The sequence below is a fragment of the Geotrypetes seraphini genome, chromosome 6 (assembly GCF_902459505.1).
Source record: "Geotrypetes seraphini chromosome 6, aGeoSer1.1, whole genome shotgun sequence".
NCBI lineage: Eukaryota > Metazoa > Chordata > Amphibia > Gymnophiona > Dermophiidae > Geotrypetes > Geotrypetes seraphini.
In genome coordinates, this window is record NC_047089.1 from 178,920,138 (window position 1) to 178,939,220 (window position 19,083).

Consider the following 19,083-nt stretch of genomic DNA (forward strand, 5'->3'; position numbering starts at 1 on the left):
AACCAAAGCTTCATCATTTTAGAAAGGTACATTATTCCATATATTCCTACTAGAAGTTTGAGATCAGAGGACAAAAACCTTCTAGTAATTCCATCACTTAGTATAATAAATACAAGACAAGATACGATCTTTGCAGTTACAGCACCCAGAATATGGAATTCCTTACCATCATTTATTAAGGAAGAAAAATCACCAAGTAAATTTAAAGGACTGTTAAAATGCTGGCTGTACAAGGATGCTTTTGAGACCTAGTTACTGGAGTCTCTATTGATCCCATTCATTGCTTAAACTCATTAGTCCTCTGGCTTAGGCTCTGAGAAATTGAATTAAAAAAAAAAAAAGTTCTTAACTTTCTATTATACTTTTATCAATACTTTTAAAGTTTCTTACCCTCCATTTGTATTTTCCTTGTATGTATCCTTTACTATACTTATTATAGTTCTCCCTACTTCCTTTCTGTATTGGTACGTCAGGTCCGTTTGTGTTGCTTTTAGTTAATAATTAAGACCCTGTTTTAAATTGTAAATCGCTTTGAATTAATAATATTGCGATACATCAAAATTTTAATAAAACTTGAAACTTGAAACTCTCGTAACCTAATTTCATCAGAAAAAAGAGCAGAGGGTATTCTGTTCCAAATACAAAAATGTAAGGAACCCAAGTCTGAAGTATTTGGGATTCTCAGCTATACTGGTAAATGCTGTTCTGAAAAAAAGTGCAAACACGAATATGGCTAGGATCTTTTGTCATGTTCACTGGTAGCCAGGAAGCTGGATGTCAAGTATAAAGACAGCCTACTTCTGGATCCAACTTGGTTCACCATTCAGTATATGTGGAGTAAGTATTCAATAAAGTAAACCAAATAAGGGAATATTCCAGTGTTGCTTCTGGAAAGAAGTCAAAGATCCTGGATCATGTGGAGAAGAAATTGTTTCAATCAGCAATGCTAAACTCTAGGATTGTTTCCCTCCAGCTCTGCAAGACCCTTTATTTACATAAGTATATAGAAAGTTGAAACCATTTGGAGTACCATTTTGCCCTCTTGACAGGAAAAAGTGTGACACTCTTGGCTATCAAATAAACATGCCAAAAAAACATAGCTGTGTTTATGGCATTTAAAGTTTTGAAATTAGTGAAGATTTTTTTCTTTGAGAATGCTCTCTTGATATCTGTAGATAGGGTAAATACTGAATGAGAAAAAGGAATAAAGAAATTTATGTTAAATTTAGGTTTATTAAGTTGATGGATCATTTGCATTCACGTATTTTTTTAAATCTATTATAACTGTTTTTATGACAATTTCAGTAAAAAGTAGGATATGAAGCATTTAAAATAAATAAGAGACTGGCATATTTAAGGACTTCTGACTTGCAACAAAATGCTCATTTCAGATTAGCAAACATTTCTCTCAGAGGAAAAAAATCTGGTCAGAGCACAAGTGAGACAGTGGATTTCATAAAAGATTATGCTCTAGAAACTATCTCAACATGAAACAATCTTCCCAACCAAGTAAAAATGTACAGTACATCAACAAATGAAACAATGCTTTTTTCCCGGGAAAACTTACCAACACTTGTAGACAGGTATATCAACAGAAACATGAACATTCATAGAGCCAATCACCAAAATGGTCAGAATCCCTCAGAAGAAGGGCCATTAAGACCTCAGAAAACAAACACAAATAGGAATGGAAAAGAGGTAGACCTTAAGTGATTTTCAGCAGACTGTTCACGAGGAATTAGCTAAGCTGAAAGCACACAAGGCAATGGGGCCAGACCAGATATATCAAAAAGTATTCAAGGAACTTAGGGAAGTTCTGTCAGCTCAGTTGACTGACCTTTTCAATGTTTCTTTAGAGTTGGGAATGGTCCCGGAGGACTGGAGATGGGCGTATATGGTTGCACTCCCCAAAAGCAGAAATGAGGAGGAGGTTGGGAACTACAGGCCAGTTAGTCTGACCTCTGTGGTGAGTAAATTAATGGAAACACTGCTAAAACAGAGGATAATGCAGTTTCTGAAATCTAGTGGCAGTATGACTTTACTAGAGGTAGGTTTTCCCAGATGAATCTGATCAATTTCTTTGAGTGACCAAAAAGTTGAATTGGGAGAAAACACTAAATGTAGTACACTTAGATTTCAGGGACTTTGATACAGTTCTTCAATGGTAACTTATTAATAAACTGAAAGCCATTGATATGGGCCCTAAAGTAACTGACCTATTTAGAAACTGGTTGATTGGGAGGCAGCAGAGGATAGTGGTAAATTGAGTTCACTCTAAAGATAGTGTCATTACCAGTGGTATGCTTCAAGAATCGGTCCTTAATCCTGGTTTTGGGTTTTGTTGTTGTTTTTACATTTTTATAAGTGGTATTGTGGAAGGCCTGTTGGCAAAGGTTTACCTCTTTGGTGATGATAAAATCTGCAACAGGGTAAATACCTCAAATAGTGTAAATAACATGAAGCGGAAACTACTGAAGCTTGAATAAGGGTCTACAATTAGCTACAAAAAATATCTGTGTCCCAGTACAGTACAACAAAAATGACTAAGTCAGATGGTGTTTTATAAACTAACCAGATGCATCTGGACCTCCTCATTCTATAATATTGCATGCACATTTTTGTGCTTAGCTGTCAAATATGCACACGCAGGGTATAGAAGAGTGCCAGTTATACATGTACCTTAATTGATAAATTAGGCTCTAATTAGCACTAACTACCAATAATCAGCTATAATTGGAGTTAATTGGTGCTAATTTGAGGAACAAGAAGAAGACATTGCAGAGATTAGTAGTTTGTATGGATAGGGTCATATGCTCTTTATCTGCTGTCATTTTCTATGTTAATCTGAGCAGCATTAAACACAATCCACCCGATATTCTGAGCTATTTAACCCACCAGGAACCGTAGACCTGAAGAGTTCCAGGCAAAATGGTAGAAGCTATTCTAAAAAGCAAAATTACTGACCATATAGATGAATACAGCGCAATGGAAATAAATCAACATGAGTTTAGCAAAGGGTCAGCTTCTCTTACCAAATTTTTATTTATTTATTTAAAAAATGTATTACTCGCACATCCTGCAATTCTGAACGAGTTACAGAAAACATACATAATTCAAACATAGACAATTACAATCAATAACATCTCAGCAGACATACAACCATTATGAAATAACAGATAAACCTAAAATAAATTATATACATAAAACCAGCATTAGCTCAAGTTCACCATTCCCATTTGCACAAGTAGTAACGCTCACACAATACTGTTTTAATCAGTTTCCTAAAATGTAATAAAGATGAAGCCTCTTTGACTTCATGCGGCAAGGCGTTCCACCACTGGGAGCCATGCACGGTAATTATTGAGCGGCGATGACACACTAATCTCACCTGCTTCAGAGGTGGAACCTCCAAGCAATGCTGTTCACCAGAGTGCAATGTTCGACTTGGCAGATATCGGCGAAAAAGATTACTCATCGCTGCTGGCTACTTACTCTGTCTCAGCTTATAAATCATACAAAGTACCTTAAACTCATTTTGAGCAGCTAACTAAAACTGGTGTAATGTGGTCAAATCTTGAGGCCCCCACAATTAATTGGGCCGCTGCATTTTGTATCAATTGCAAAGCTCGAATTACATTTTTCGATAATCCTAAGTAAAGGGCGTTGCAATAGTCAATTGTAGGAATCAGAATTACATTTATCACTGTACGGAAGTTCTAGATTTTCTTTTGAAAGATTAAACAAACTAGTCTGTAAGCTGATCTAGCTCATTTAGGTCCCCTTTTATCAAGCCGTGTTAGGGGGTTTTATCGCCGGCCGCTACGGTAAAAGCTCTGACACTCATAGGAATTCTATGAGCATCAGAGCTTTTACCGCAGCAGTCTGCAATAAATACCCTTAGACTATTTGAATTATCAAAAGGCATTTGACAAGATCTTTTATGAAAGACTCCATAGGAAATTAAAAAGCCATAGGATAGAACCTGGATAGGTTAGGAATAGAACCTGGATAAAAAATAAGAATTGTTGAATAGGACTAAAGAGTTTCCCAAATTGAAAAAGATCAGTGGTTTAGTTCCCTAAGGATCTGTACTGATACCTGTGTTATTTAACATATTTATAAAGGATCTGTAGAAAGGAGCGATAAGTAATGGAATCAAATTTGCAGACGATACAAAATTATTCAAAGCCTTAAGACAGCAAATGTATTGTGAGGAATGGAGAGAGACCTTGTGAAAGTAGGAAGACTAATCATCTAAATAGTAAACGAAATTTAATGTGAACAAATATAAACTGATACACATAGGGAAAATAATCCCAACTACAAGTACAAAATGTACGTTTCACATTAGGAATTACCACCAAAGAGAAAGAGAAAGAAATTGTGGATTATATATTGAAATTTTCAGCCCACTGTGGTATTGCTGCCAAAAAAGCAAATGGAATGATAGGGTTATTCAAAATGGAAGGAAAAAGAAAACAGAATGACAAAGTGATGCAGAAAAGATGAACCTGAACTATAGCTATATGATTCTAGGATCTGTGTTAGGAGTCACTGCCCAGGAAAAGGATCTAGGTGTCATCGTTAAGAATAAGTTGAAACCTTCAGCTCAATGTGCGGCGGCAGCTAAGAAAGCAAATAGAATGTTAGGAATTATCAGGAAAGGAATGGAAAACAGATGAAAATGTTATAACGCCCTTGTATTGCTCCATAGTACGGCCGCACCTTGAATACTGTGTGCAGTTCTGGTTGCCATATCTCAAGAAAGATATAGCGGAATTAGAAAAAGTACAGAGAAGGGTGACAAAAATGATAAAAGGGATGGGACGACTGCCCTGTGAGGAAAGGCTAAAGCGGCTAGGGGTCTTAAGCTTGGAAAAGAGACGACTCAAGGGTGATATGATAGACGTCTATAAAATACTAAGTGGAATGGAAAGGGTAGATATGAATCGCTTGTTCACAATTTCCAAAAATACTAGGACTAGGGGACATGTGATGAAGCTACTTAGTAGTAGATTTAAAACAAACCAGAGAAAATATTTCTTCACACAATGTGTAATTATACTGTAATTATACTCTGGAATTCATTGCCGGAGAATGTGGTGAATTCAGTTAGCTTAGTGGGGTTTAAAAAAGGTTTGGATTATTTCCTAAAATAGAAGTCCATGGGCCATTATTGAGATGGCTTGGGAAAATCCACTGCTTATTCCTAGGATAAGCAGCATAAAATCTGTTTTACTACTTGGGATCTAGCTGGATACTTGGGACATGGGTTGGTCACTGTTGGAAACAGGATGCTGAACTTGATGGACCTTCAGTCTGTCCCAGTATGGCAATTCTTATGTTCTTATTTTGTGTTGTTCTAGTCAGCCAATCTCAGAAAGATTATAGGAATTATTAGGAAAGGAATGCAGAATAAAATGGAGAATATTTTCTTAGAAACAACACAGCTGCATGCAAAGTACATACATAGAGGTGTTGAAAAGAATTCCATGAGTCATGTCTGCATTCTTTTACCCCCCTGATTTATGTTTATGACAGAATACAACCTTGGCGGGACTGACAGTCAGAAAGGGCAGTATATAAATTTTTGTATCATTATCCAATCATGTGACTTAAGTTGTGTTGCCATCATTTAACTTGTAGCATTATTTCACTCTTCCTTTCAGGAAATGTTGGCCATCATGAAATCCATCTATGATATGATGGGTCGCTATACCTACCCTCTTGTGAGAGATGATGCATCCATAGAACATGTGGAAAGGTTCTTCCAGGTGAGGCCATTCCTGAAAAACTGAGCAATATCAAAGATGAATCTTCTAAATGGTCAGGCAAAGAAATATCAGAGAGAAGGATCAGACTTACAGATATGATTGAAATGAGTTACAAATGGAAGCAAGATGTTGGGGGAGGAGTCAATGTTACAAACTGCATTAACATTCTCAGGCTCAGATTTGTGTAATATAATATCCCATAGGCCTTTGCTGACACTCTGGTTAGACCAACACAAATGCTGACAGCCAGCATACAGTAATGTAATGCTGACACCAGACACCAGACATGTCAAGTGGCCAAGAGACATATAGCCCCCAATTCTACATTGCATTTAAAATTGTGCATATGCAAATTTGCATATGCATTCAATTTGCATGCACAATTTAATATGTAATTAACCAATTAGCACAAATGATTGGATGCTAACAATAAATTATTGGCATTAATTGACAACAATTTGGATTTGCATTCACATCTTGCTAAGTGCTTTTGGTCATTATCAACCTATTCAACTGCTATTGTGGATTGGATGATATTGAATTGCTTGTATTTAAATGTATAAAAAATTAAAATGTTGTGACTTTTTGCATCTGAAATGTTGGGAGCACCTTTGTCCTTTTTCTATAATCAATCTGTGGTTAAGAGGTTAGGGGTGTTATTAGATTCTTTATTGTTGTTTCATTACCATATTGCGACTGTGGTAAAAATAGTATTTTTTAAAATTTGTTTGGTGTTAAGACTTCGATATCTGTTATCTCCACCTAATGTTTTACAGTTATGCAATGCTTTGTGCTGCTGCATTTGGACTACTGTAATGCTTTGTTGTGTGGATTTCCTCAGAAGTCATGAAGGGCACTGCAGATGGCCCAAAATGTGGAAAAACGTGTGATTGGGGATATATCTCGAAGAGAGCATGTTTCCCCTTTGATGGTTGACTTACATTGGCTTCCAGTCTTTTAAAGGAAACAGTTTAAGATAATGGTTTTGGTTTATAGGGCATTGCATCAAGAGTTACCCTTGGTTGTGTTTGGCCTGATTAAGTCTTAAGTGCCTTTGTGTTCACAGCCTAAACAGTTGTTAGAGATACCATTATTACGACAGTTACGCCTGGCTTCAATACGATCTTGTGTGGCTGGTCCCCAGATATGGAACTCCCTTTCGGAGTCAGTTCATCAGTTGACATCATTTTTGTTTTTTCATAAATGTTTAAAAGCATACTACTTAATGTGTAATGGGATAAAGTTGTTATTGGGCATAGGTTGTATTGTATGTTTTTTTAATTCATTGTGTATGTTTTTCTGTAACCTGCATAGATTTGGGATGTGTGGGATGTAAACATTTTTAAATAAATAAAATTAAGATGTTCAAGCAAATTTTTTGCACACAATCTAAAAGGGGGCATGGCCATGACTGGGGCATTCACTAAAGATGTATGCATTTTTTTTAAAAACAGAATTGGGGGGGGGGATCTGTGCCTAATGTACACATGAGGAATAACACCAGAATTCAGTTAATGTAAATCCTCACACTTAAAGTTGGGTGCGGATCCTGGCACCTTGCACTATTCTATAAATGACACTTGACTCAGAGCGCCGTTTATAGAACAGCATTCAATATGCATTTTTTTTCAGTGCCCAAATTTGGGTGCCATTTATTGAATCTAGTCCATAATGGGCTGGCTGTTTAGCTAGCCATTCTTAAAGAATGGCTAATTGCCACTATGGTTGGTTGGGCCAAACTTTGCATTGAATGACAAGGTGGACCACAGAATAATTTCAGTGAAGTCACAAAACCTTTGAAGTTAGATGCAGTTCCATAGAATCAAAAGAGAGATTTTGAACCAATATAGCCCAATTTGACAAATACTTTTGACTAAATCTGCAAGCATTCTTTTGTAAGATCCAGCACTACAGTGAAATTGTTTTTTCTAAACTGCCTTGGATGCTCTATTCTATGAACATACCACCAGATCTCTTTTTTTTTTTTTAACTTTATTGAATTTTAAATAATGGCAGTACATTACACAAATTATAACACGAAAAGCTTGCATAAAATGCACCTTAATACACAAAATATAATGAAACAACCATTTCCCCCCTATCATTCCACTATTAATACCTTAAATCCTATTTTTATTACAAAAATATACTCATATATTTAAACCTTCAAAATATCCCCCCCCCCCCCCCCCCCATCCTGGATGTGTAAGGAAATCTAAGAAAGAAAAGCAACAATTACAATATGCTTAGGTTTGAGTAATACATTTAATAAAATATGGAGCCCATTGACTGCATTTGTTAACAGATCTCTTATATAGATAGGAAATAACTAAGGCCTGGGATGATCTAGTCTTATACAAATTGCACTAGTTGCCTGTGTCTAAACACATTGAAGGGCATAATCAAAACATACGTCTAAGTTTGATTTGGATGTAGGGTGCTAGTTGCCCAAAGTCAGCAGGGCACAAATGTCCATTTTTGAAAATACGTCTAAAGTGTACTTTTTTCGAAAATCATCCATCTGTACGTCCAGGCGTTTGATCATCCAGACCGCCAGTACATCTATCTTTATACCACATTCTCATCCAAACATTCGTCCAAGTCCCAAATGCCCAAAACAAGACCTTTTACACATGGGAGGGACCAGCAATGTGATGGACTGGCCACCCAGACATGGCAACAGAGCAGTGGGGCACCTTACCGGGCACTGCTGTGAACTTCAAAAAAAGGGTGCCACATAAACATTTCACCACAACTTCCATATAAGTAATGTTGAGCCCCCAAAACCTACTATACCCAGCTCTCTATATGGCAGGAGAGTAGAGTTTGTTTGTTTTTTGGTGGACTCACATTTTCCACCATAAATGTAGTGGTTTGAGTGGCTTATGGGCCTGGGTCCTCCTCTCTATGGTTCATAGCCCACCCCCCAGACTACTTACCGTATTTTTTGCTCCTAAGATGCATTTTTTCCACCCCCAAAAAGGGGGTGGAAATAAGAGTGCATATTATAGAATGAATACCCCCCTCACCCCGTAGGCAGCCCAGGCAACACCCCACCTACCCGATACTTTTTTTTAAGTCCCCTTTCAGCGCTCCTGCCTGTCTCTCTCGCCAGACAGCTCTTCTTCGGTTCGGGGCCAGGCAGAGCGGCACAGAAGGCAGGCGCATGCTGTTTGCGTTCCTGCCTGGTCCGGCGCCACTCTCCGATTGGCTGCAGTCAGTTCTCCCGACTCGCCAATTGAAAAAATAAGCCTAAGAATAGTTTGGCTGGTGGTTGGGATGATCTGAAGACTTTTAAAAATTAACAAAAAATGTACACACAAGAAAATTCTTTAAAAATATTAAGCGCTGTTTTTTGTTTTGGTTTATGTGAAATATTGACAGCATTTTGAATAATAGTTGGCTATATATTTATACTGCTAGTTTTTAAAGCATGGCATTTCTCGTCTCCTGAGTACTTGTGTAAGAAATTATCTAAATATTCTCTTAGAAGGCTTTTGCATTCCTCACAAAAAGGATCAATTCAGGGTACCCGGTCCTAAGGATGTTAAATTGGAACTGACTAGAAATAGGGTTTTTTCTTACATTGGACCAGCTTTTTGGAATTCTTTGTTGAATAGCTTCTTTGAAGACCTGTCTTACTATGCTTTCCGAAAGTTACTTAAGTCAATTTTATTCCAACAATATTATGTCACTGTAAATTACTGATTTGAGAATTAGGGTTATGGTTAAAAGTGAGGAAGTACCATATATTCTATAATTTTGCTTGCAATTATTTTTATTGTAATGTTATTTGCAATTCTTATAGTAATGCCATTGTAATTGTTTTACTGTAGTACTATTAACCACTTAATACATTTGTCACAGTGGTATATCAAGGACAATAAGTCCAATCCAGTCCAATCCCAGCACTCAGAATAGATGGTAAGGTTCTTAAATCCAAAATAGAAGATGTGGCTCTCCTCTTGATAGATTTCTTGTGAGACTGATAATCTATTGGGTTTAAAAAAAAAGTTTGGGAAATGTATTTATTTGTCCTTTAAACTTTAGTCCTAAAATGTGTATTTGCAATGCCTGTCAAGCCCATAAAATTGCATAAAATCTTCCTTTCTGCTTTGAGCAGGGAGATGCAGGAAAGAAAATCAAAACTGCAGGGATAATTAGGGGACGGGATGGAGAATGCATGGCTGATGAAGGGATGGGGTTACAAAGTCTGCTTAACTGAAGGGATGGGGTGGGAACAGAAGAATCTTTTGTTGCGGGAAGGGAATGGGGATGAATCTTTTTCTCTGTGTCACTCTAGTGCAGAAACAGTCTTACAAAGTGTGGAGTTTTGCTGGGGGAAGGGGGTATCTCAGCTACAGACAACAGAGAGCTGCTGGGAATGACTCAGAGACTATGGAGACAGTGGCATACCAAGGGGGAGGTCCGCCCCGGGTGCAGCCTTAGGGGGGTGCACAGCCAGCCAGGTCCAGAAAATTCTACCGGGCCGATCAGCCTTCCTCTCCATGACGTCAATTCTGCCGTCGGAGAGGAAGTTCGGGCCAGCCAATCGCTGCCTAGCTGGTCGGAACTTCCTCTCCGACGGCAGAATTGACGTCGGGGAGAGGAATGCTGGTCGGCCCAATGCAGGGAAGGAGAGCTTGGGGCGGTGGCGGCTTTTGGGCCTGTTACCCGATGGCGGTGACTTTGGGAGCTGTTCCTCGATGGCGGCGGCAATGGCTTGGGGGAGGGCAGGGAGAAAGAAAGAAAGGGGGCAGGCAAGGAGACAGAAGGAAAGAAGGAAAACAGAAAGAAAGAAAGGGGGCATGAAGAGAGAAAAAAGAAAGGGAGGCAGGGATAAAGAAAGGGCAGGGAGAGAGGAAGAAAAAGTTGGGGGAGGGAATGAGGTCTGGAGGAGAGGAAGCATAAAGGCTGAAAGAAGGGAAGAAAGATTGGATGCAGAGTCAGAAGAAGAAAGTGCAACCAGAGACTCATGAAATCACCAGACAACAAAGGTAGGAAAAATGATTTTATTTTAAATTTAGTGATCAAAATGTGTCTGAATTTATATCTGCTGTCTATATTTTACACTATGGTCCCCTTTTACTAAACCGCAATAGTGGTTTTTAGCGCAGGAAGCCTATGAGCGTCAAGAGCAGCCCTGGGCATTCAGCGCAGCTCCCTGCGCTAAAAACTGCTATTGTGCTTTAGTAAAAAGAGAGGGGGTATATTTCTCTATTTTTGTATGGTTGTTACTGAGGTGACAGTGCATAGAGTCATCTGCCTTGACCTCTTTGAAAAAACCCCAGAATATGAATGATAATTAACATTTTCTCAGCGTACAGTGTGCTTTGTGGGGTTTTTTTAATTTTATTGTTGATAGATCATTTTGACTTGGTCATTTTAAAAGTAGCTCGCAAGCCGAAAAAGTGTGGGCACCCCTGAGCTAGAGTGTTGAAGCTGCGTGTTTCTGCCATAAAGGTAATCTCTGACGCAACCGAAAGTTGCATCAGAGATGACCTTTACGGCAGCCATATGCAACTACAATGCTCCGGCTGCTGTAAGAAGGCAGTATAGACATCGCCGGCCACAGGGCAGGGAGGTTTGTTGGACCGAGCCTGTTGTTCGGGGGTGGGGGAGAAAGCGCCACGAAGATAAGGGGCAGGGAGGGAGAAAGGGAGGAAAGGTGGGATGGAGAGGACAACAGGGTAAAACAGAGGGGGAGAAGGACGCTGAAAGCACATGGGGAAGACAGAGGGGGGAGAAGGACGCTGAAAGCACATGGGGAAGACAGAGTGGGAAGAAGATGCTGAATGGAAATGGGGAACAGAGAGTGGGGAGAAGATGCTGAAGGGAAATGGGGAAGAGAGAGTTGGGAGAAGACGCTGGCAGGGAAGAAGACAGAGATGCCAGACTATGGGGGGAGCGGAGGGAAGAAGATGGGTGCCAGACCAATTTGGAAGGGGGGAGAAAGGGAGAAGCACAGTAACAGAGCAAATGGAAGATACAGAGAGAAGAGAGACAGTGGATGGAAGGAAGAGAGTAACAAGAAGATAAGGAAAGCAGAAACCAGAGAAGACAAAGGTAGAACAAAAATTTTCTATTTATTTATTGCTTTAGGAGACATGTTTCTGTGGTGTTGCATTGTATGCAGAGTTCAGCTTCTTGCTGGTTCAATTTAACCTTTGTCTATGTATTTCTATTTTATCCCCCTTTTTACAAAACTGTGGAGCATTTTATAGTGCCAGCCGTGGTGGTAGCAGCTCTGATGCTCAGAATTCTATGAGCGTCAGAGCTGTTACCACCATGGCTAAAATCCACACTACAGTTTTGTAAAAGGGGGAGGGGTTAGTTTGTGATGACATATTCCATACTAGGCAAAGGTGTTTTCTGTGTTCTGTGTGTTCGAAAGACATGGTTTTCTGTTAGGATTGACAGTGTAGGATTGATCTGTACTAGTCTGGTTTGTTTAGTTTTACAATGGGTATATTGATGTTGTACTGCTCACTACAGTATATAAGATGCTGCCTTTTTCTAGGTACTCATGTGTGACATTTGGCTTGTTACCAAAAATCATGTTTTTCGTACAGATGGGGGGGTGCAAAAAAATGGGCCCCGGGTGTTACATATGCTAGATACGCCACTGTATGGAGAAATGGTGTGGAGGATCTCAGAGATGCTAGGGGAGTTATGCTAGTTGCCAGATATCGTGCTAGCATTGAATTTACAGGTTTGCTGCAGACCAGATTGCCAGCAATCTCCTGTGGTCTGAATATCAGGGCCATTGTCTTGTTCTGAATTAGTTTGAAATGAGGTACTGAGGCTTTTAGTTACAAACTGTGAAGGATATTAGAATGGTCTCAGTTACACAGTGTAAACATGATTATGGTGTCAGTCACTGAGGATGTTCTGAGTTTCAGAACTAGATCTTCACCGGGTATGTCAGCCACTGCCTGTCTCAGAAACAGCATTTTGTTTAAAACTCCTTGTTTGAACCAGTGATTTTTGTTTCAGAAAATGGATCGGAACCGGGATGGGGTTGTCACCATGGATGAATTTTTGGAGACTTGTCAGAAGGTAGGAGAAGTTCTCTGTTTCTTTTTTCTCCCCTAAGCCACATCTTTTTTTTCTAGTTCTAGAATTATCTTTTCTCTCTTTCATTCTATCTTCCCTCACTCCTTAATCCTCACATTCTCTTTACTGCATCCATCTATCCTTCTTCTGTCTCCTATTGGATCCAGATGTTTAGGCTAAGTATCAAAGTTCATATTAATAAATGAAGCCCCTCTTTTATAAAGCCACACTAGCAGCTGCCGCAATGCAAAAGGCCCAAAGTCCTTTAAATTCCTATGGGCTTCGAGGCAGATACCACAGTGGCAGCCGCTTGTGTGGCGTTGTAAAGGAGGGAGGATATTTGATAAAGAAAAGCTAGTGAAAAATATGGAACCAATGATAAGAGGAGTGGTAATTGTAATCTTTTATATTTTCCTAGTCTTTTTAGTCCTGGGTTCAGGCCTCAGAGGCAATGGGAAGTAAAATAATGAGACAATAGCCAAGTGGTGCAGAAAAGGTATATAATATGGAAATAAGCTTATTACAAATATAGAGCAAAACTTGGTTACAAAACAGCTTCAGTATGTATGTATCTAAGTTAAAAATGTGGCTGTCCTAAAGAGGTGTGTGTGATATGGGTCTGGGGGAAGGAGGGGGTGTATGTATGTGTAAAGAAGCTGAAGAAAGAAGCAGGCGAGGGTTATCTGAATGAATGATGTGTGTGTCTGAATGGGTAGGTGTGGAGGTGTGAAAAGGCTGAAGGAGAAAAAGAGAGAGAGGCAGAGGGTGAAGCCTATCTTTCATAGACTTGAATTTCTAATATTTTTTCAGTATCTTCCTGTGTCACAATTTGGTATTTGTTTGAAACAATGGCCCTCAATTGACAAGGAGGTGTGACCATTTTGAAGAAATAGTTCTCAGAGTCAGGCTCTCTGGGTACCTTTTGTTCTACTCAAGCACCTGTCTTTACCATATCTTTTAAAAGTCTAGGGCTTGAAGAATACTCCCAAGCATTGGGCTTAAGACATGAAAAATATGGTCAGGAGATGGTGTATCAAATCTATGATCCTATACTTCCTCCCCCCAAAAAAGCTGAGTCAGAGTTCCAAAACCAGAGCCTTTAATCTGTGTTATGAAGTATATGAGTTGGTGCACTAACGCAATTCGATAAGTGCCCCCCTTAGGTGTAACATTTACTACATCTATACAGTTGTATTTTCCCCCTCGCATTTGCACACTGTGTAAGTTATATGCACCATTAAAGAATAGCATTTAGGCACTCTGCTGGTACTTTTGCAGGTGGATATACGCTAAGGGGCATATTCTACAGTATAAACGGTGCTGATAGGCGCCCTACTGGTGCCTAACTTAATTGATAAGGCTGCTAAAAAACAATTTAAAAATTGCTTTTAAAAACATAGGCGCCTACAAAAATGGCACTTTCATCGCATCTATGGAGACTAGAGAGTTGCGCGGGGACAGAAATCCCACCCGTCCCCACCCGTCCCCGCCAAAGTCCCACCCGTCCCCACCCGTCCCCGTGAGGACTCCCACCCGTCCCCGCGAGGAATCCCTCCGTCCCCACCCGTCCCCGCGAGGAATCCCCTCCGTCCCCACCCGTCCCCGCGAGGAATCCCCTACGTCCCCGCCTGTCCCTATAAACTACAGAAATAGTTATTTCATTTAATTATGCTACTGAATTAAAGGCTCTGGTAGAAACCCATTTAAAAATAAGCAAAAAGACTTTATTAATTTGGAAATATTAATTGGGAAGAATACATACTTTGTAAATGGGTTTCTACCAGAGCCTCTAATGTTTATAAATTTTTATCAACACAACTAATATACTACTTTATCCTTAAGCAAAAAAAAAAAATAATAATAATTTTTTTCCTACCTTTATTGCCTGGTTTCTGCTTTCTTCATGTTCTCATTCAATTCCTTCCATCCACTGCCTCTCTTCTCTCTGTGTCTTCCATTTGCTCTGTTACTGTGCCTCTCCCTTTCTCCCCCCTCCCAAATTGGTCTGGCACCCATCTTTTTCCCTCCGCTCCCCCCATAGTCTGGCACCTCTGTCTTCTTCCCTGCCAGCGTCTTCTTCCCATTCCCTCTTCCCCATTTCCTTTCAGTGTCCTTCTCCCCCACCATCTTCCCCATGTCCTGTCAGGCAGCATCCTTCTCCCCCCTCTGCCTTCCCCATGTCCTTTCAGCGTCCTTCTCCCCCCTCTGTCTTCGCCATGTCCTTTCAGCGGCCTTCTCCACCCCTGTTTTCCCCATGTCCTTTCAGCGGCCTTCAACACCCCTTTGTCTTCCCCAGTGCTTTCAGGGTCCTTCCCCCCCCCTTCCTCCCGTTTACCCCATGTCCTTTCAGCGTTCTTTTCCACCCCTTTGTCTTCCCCAGTACTTTCAGCGGTCTTCTCCCCCCTTAAGCGTCTTTTCTTCTCCACTCCACCTTTCCTCCCTCCCTGCCTCCACCTTTGTGGCGCTTTTGCACCCGACCGACAACAGAACAGGCCCGGTCGGACAAATCTCCCTGTCCTGTAGCCGCGAATCTAAATTACCTTCTTACAGCAGCTGGAGTAGTGAAGCTGCTGTAAGAGGTAATTTAGATTCGCGGCTACAGGGCAGGGAGATTTGTCGGCCGGGCCTGTTGTCGGTCGATCGGGGGACCTGACCGGCTGTGCACATTCTCCGGGGCGGACCGCCCCCTCCCCCCTCTTTCGTACGCCATTGCCTTCTTCCTACCTGCCTTGCCGCACACAGCCGACCGGAAGTCTTCCTGATGTCAGCGCTGACGTCGGAGGAAGGGAGGGCTTTGCTTAAGCCCTCCCTCCGACGTCAGCGCTGACATCGGGAAGATTTCCGTTCGGATGTGTGCTGCGACAGGGCAGGTAAGGAGAAGGAGACTACCCTCGCGGCTCGACCAACCCCGCTGCGATCCAACCCCGCAGGAACCCCGCGACCCTCGGAAGCGTCCCCACGGGATCCCCGCGACCCTAGGGGGCGTCCCCACGGGATCCCCGCGGGTCCCGCGGGATTCCCGTCATCCCCGTTCCCGTGCAGCTCTCTAATGGAGACCCCTAAGGGCCACATTCTACAAATGGCACCTTAAGTTATGTGCCAGTAGGTGCACTACTGGGGCCTAGATTCGGTATATAAAATGAAGCTTAGATTAGATTTTTTTAAAAAATTTTTTAATGCAGGCGCCTCCAAAAACGGTGCATTCATTGCATCTACGGAGGCACCGGAGAACACCTAAGGTCAAAGTAGTAATGCCAGAAACAACCTTAGGCATTCTTAGGCGCCTCCATAGACGTGATTCACATCACACACAGGCACCGGTATTGTAGATCTTCTGTCGATTATGCTTAAAGTAGCCATGATTTTACAAACGGAGCCGCTGACATGCGATCAGAGGCCGTTTTTTAGGCAGCCGTCAATATCTGCACCATTTGTGGAATCCAGCCCTAAACGTGTGTAAGTGCTAGTACTCTACACATTTATGTGCACAAGGGATGTGTAAATGTGGGCACTGGAATGATAGGATTGCCCTTTTTGCATACAGGGTTGTAAGTGGTCGATTTGTGCAGACCAGGGCCAGGCAGACTTCTTTGGTCTGCGACCTGTGAATGACAAAATCAGATCAGGATCAACGCTGAAATGGGCCTTGAGGGCAATTCCAGCTGTTGGAAAGTAAAGACCAGTGCTGTGCAGACTTCTATGGTCTGTGCCCCACAATTGGCAGAGAGAGACAGAGATAAAGTACGGTACATCAGTATTTAATCATGAAGAAGATTCAATGCTGACCATCTTGATGGGCAGACTGGGTGGACCATGCAGGTCTTTTTCTGACGACATTTACTATATTACAGTGTTTATCTACAGGACTATGCCAATCTTGGTGACTGCAAGCTTCTCTCTCTCCTTGCAGGATGAGAACATCATGAATTCCATGCAGCTCTTTGAGAATGTGATCTAAGGTAGCATGACATTTAACCTCCCCAGCTTGCACTTGGAAGGACTTTTGGATCAAGTTCTCCTCTCTTTTTGCACTTGGAAAGACTCCTGAAAAGCTTGCAGTCTTCCCTCTGTTAAGACTGCACTTGGAAGGATGTCACATCTTCAAGCACAACTGTGATTAAAAACTTTTTTTTATATTGAATAGACGGAATGAACTGTACCTCTCTTCAGAATCTGGCAACAGAACATCAAAACACCAGTGGACAAAGCAATGAAAAATGAAATACCAACCTGTCCCTTATTTCTCATCCAGAGAAAATGAAAATTGAAACAATCAAAGGGAGAGAGAGCGCAAGAGAAAGTGCATGAGGGAGCATGATTAAAAAAAAAAAAGTGAGAGAGAGCACTTGAGGCATATATTTTTCTCTCCTGTTTTTTAGTCACTTTGAGAGCAATTTTCATTGAGGCACCTGATTAGCTGGTGCTTTTGTACAAGGTTACAGAAGCACTTGAATTTCTGCTATATGTGCAGGAAAATATGCACGTATATTTGAAACTTTTATATACAAGTGTATGTATATTCCTCCTCAATCCAAACATGCCTCTCACAACAATTAATTTTTGAGCACTTAAGTATGGCTGGAAACCTGACAACTACCATATATACTCGAATATAAGTCGATCCAAATATAATTCGAGACCCCCATTCCTCCCAAAAGGAGGAAAAATGGTTGACTCGAATATAAGATGGGGGCTTAATATTCAAGAGCCATGCCCTGCCAGGATCTGCATCCAGTGTTCCCTCCCTCACGTCGTCCCCTGCCAGGCTCTGCACTCAGCCCCCCTCCCTGCCAGGTTCTGCACCCAGCCATCTTCCCTCTGTGCCAGGCTCTGAACCCAGCCCCCTTCCCTACCAGATTCTGCACCCAGCCTCCTTACCTCCCTGCCCTACTAGGCTATGCAGCCAGTCCCCCTCACTCCCTGCCAGGCTCTGCACCCTGTTCCACCTTACTGCCCTGTACCTGTACCCCCTTGGTGGTCTAGTGGTAGGCCGGAACAGGAGGGATCCCTCCCGTCTCCTGTTCTGGCCGATTCTAACAATTTCTTTACCTCCCGCATACCTTTTTTCGCCTTTTTCAATCCCTGATGGTCCAGCGGTGTATCGGACAGGAGTGAGTTTTCTATGCTCCTGCCCCAAGCTGAGCCCCTCCTTCCCTGGATGGCTGCCTCAGATCTCACGGCCAGCAGCGCACCCAGCAGGAGCAAGCTTTTCATACTCCTGCCCGGCCCTGCGCTGCTCCATGAATGGCTGCCGTCAGTTCTCACAGGACTTGCGGGACTCGCATGAGCTAGCGGCAGCCATTCAGGGAGCAGCGCAGGGCTGGGCAGGAGCTTGAAAAGCTCGCTCCTGCAAGGCACAATGCTAGCCATGAGATCTGAAGCAACAAACCAGGGAGGGAGGGGCTTAGCGTGGGGCAGGAGCATGGAAAGCTTGCTCCTGCCTGATACACCACTGGACCACCAGGGATTCAAAAAGACGAAAAAAAGTATGCGGGGGGAGGGGGTAAAAAATTGTTAGTCGGCCAAGACGGGAGGGATCCCTCCTGTCCTGGCCTACCAGGTCATACTTCAGGTCGGCAGAGGCCTTCAACAAGACCAGGAGGGGGTCGGGTGGTCACTGGGTAATGACGCGAATATAGGACGAGACCTCCCATTTGTGTGCCATTTTTTGGCTCAAAAAATCTCATCCTAAATTCGAGTATATACAGTATATAGAGAGTAGCTGCTCTGCTCTGCAGAGGACCATTTGCACTCCAATAGATCTAGTCAGTTAATTTCCTAGTTCAACTGGCTGGACAAAATTTACAAATTGCCAAAGAAAAGATGATGGAAGCAGTCTTGGTTAATTTTATCCAGACACACTATACTGAATGCACTTCAGCACGGAAGCAGGAAAGTTAACCAGATCAAGACAGTTGGTAGCTTTGCCGTCACCAACAGTGCTAAAACTAGCCTAGGCAATAAATTTTCAAACTTACTAGCCAGGATGACTTTTGCAAATTTACTCCACCCCCTCCCCCCTTTTATGAATCCGTGTTAGCATTTTTTATCGCCGGCGATAAAAAAAAATGCTAATTTGGCTTCATAAAAGGGGGGGGGAGGGATTAGATATTTTTGCTATCACAAAACCATAGTTCATTGAGTCCCATGAAAGACAGAAGACCATAGAGGGCTACAATAGAAGGGGTTTTCAAAACTCTGGCTAAATTGAAGGCCCATATAGTTTCCATTTGAAAATTAATTTCCACGAAGT

At 41.7% G+C, this 19,083-nt stretch overlaps 1 protein-coding gene across 1 annotated transcript in view; it reads left to right on the top strand.

The window, feature by feature from the left end:
- The window catches only part of KCNIP3 (potassium voltage-gated channel interacting protein 3), a 72,073-nt gene extending 55,142 nt beyond the window's left edge, over positions 1 to 16,931 (top strand). The window contains exons 6-8 of the mRNA XM_033949706.1: positions 5,670 to 5,774; positions 12,771 to 12,833; positions 16,741 to 16,931. Coding sequence (XP_033805597.1) covers positions 5,670 to 5,774; positions 12,771 to 12,833; positions 16,741 to 16,788 — 216 coding nt within the window. The 3' untranslated portion in view covers positions 16,789 to 16,931. The remainder of the gene's footprint in view (positions 1 to 5,669; positions 5,775 to 12,770; positions 12,834 to 16,740) is intronic.
- Positions 16,932 to 19,083: the final 2,152 nt, after the last annotated feature.